The sequence below is a fragment of the Penaeus monodon genome, chromosome 24 (assembly GCF_015228065.2).
Source record: "Penaeus monodon isolate SGIC_2016 chromosome 24, NSTDA_Pmon_1, whole genome shotgun sequence".
Classification (NCBI taxonomy): Eukaryota; Metazoa; Arthropoda; class Malacostraca; order Decapoda; family Penaeidae; genus Penaeus; species Penaeus monodon.
The window spans coordinates 26,059,822-26,060,808 of NC_051409.1; the positions used below are offsets into that span (position 1 = coordinate 26,059,822).

The 987-nt window shown below is 60.2% G+C and overlaps 1 protein-coding gene across 1 annotated transcript in view; it reads left to right on the forward strand.

Moving 5' to 3' along the window:
- Positions 1–776, forward strand: part of LOC119588930 (proline-rich extensin-like protein EPR1) — a 2,869-nt gene extending 2,093 nt beyond the window's left edge. The window contains exon 2 of the mRNA XM_037937544.1: positions 164–776. Coding sequence (XP_037793472.1) covers positions 164–776 — 613 coding nt within the window. The remainder of the gene's footprint in view (positions 1–163) is intronic.
- Positions 777–987: the final 211 nt, after the last annotated feature.

Genomic DNA, 987 nt, shown 5'->3' on the forward strand with positions numbered 1-987 from the left:
AGCCTTTAAAAAAAAATTCAGTTAAGAAAAAATGGATTCCACAAATGGGATTCGATTTGACGTTTGGATTCTGTGACATTGACCCTAACCTTACGCTGGTGACTTGCAGGCGACTTGAGGCAATGCAGTGGTTTGCATCGCGTACGTATCCTTAACCTCCTAGAGACCCCTCGTACCCCTACCCAGACTTACGACCCCTCTACCAGAACTACGACCCCCCCTACCCAAAACTACGACCACCCTACCCAGACCTACGACCCCCTTATCCAGGCATCGACCCCCTACCCAGACTAGACCCCTCCAGAAACTACGACCCCTACCCAGACCTACGACCCCACCACCCAGACCTACGACCCCCCTACCCAGACCTACGACCCCCCCTACCCAGACCTACGACCCCCCTACCCAGACCTACGACCCCCCCAGACCTACGACCCCCCTACCCAGACCTACGACCCCCCCAGACCTACGACCCCCCCACCCAGACCTACGACCCCCCCACCCAGACCTACGACCCCCCCAGACCTACGACCCCCCCCACCCAGACCTACGACCCCCTCACCCAGACCTACGACCCCCCCAGACCTACGACCCCCCTACCCAGACCTACGACCCCCCCACCCAGACCTACGACCCCCCCAGACCTACGACCCCCCTACCCAGACCTACGACCCCCCTACCCAGACCTACGACCCCCCTACCCAGACCTACGACCCCCCCACCCAGACCTACGACCCCCCTACCCAGACCTACGACCCCCCCTACCCACGAGGTGACCGACCCTGAGGATTCTGGAGGCGGGGGAGATGACCCATCTTAAGAATAATGTAAGAAGGGAGAGGGGAATGGGGGGGGGGTGAGATTTGACTCAGCTTCAGGCTTCTTAAAGGAGGGGGACGGGGAGGGGGAAACGACCTAGTGTGAGGAATGTGGCCTTGAACGCCCGTGCCCCCGAGAAAGGGTCGTTTCCATTATTTCGCTCGGATC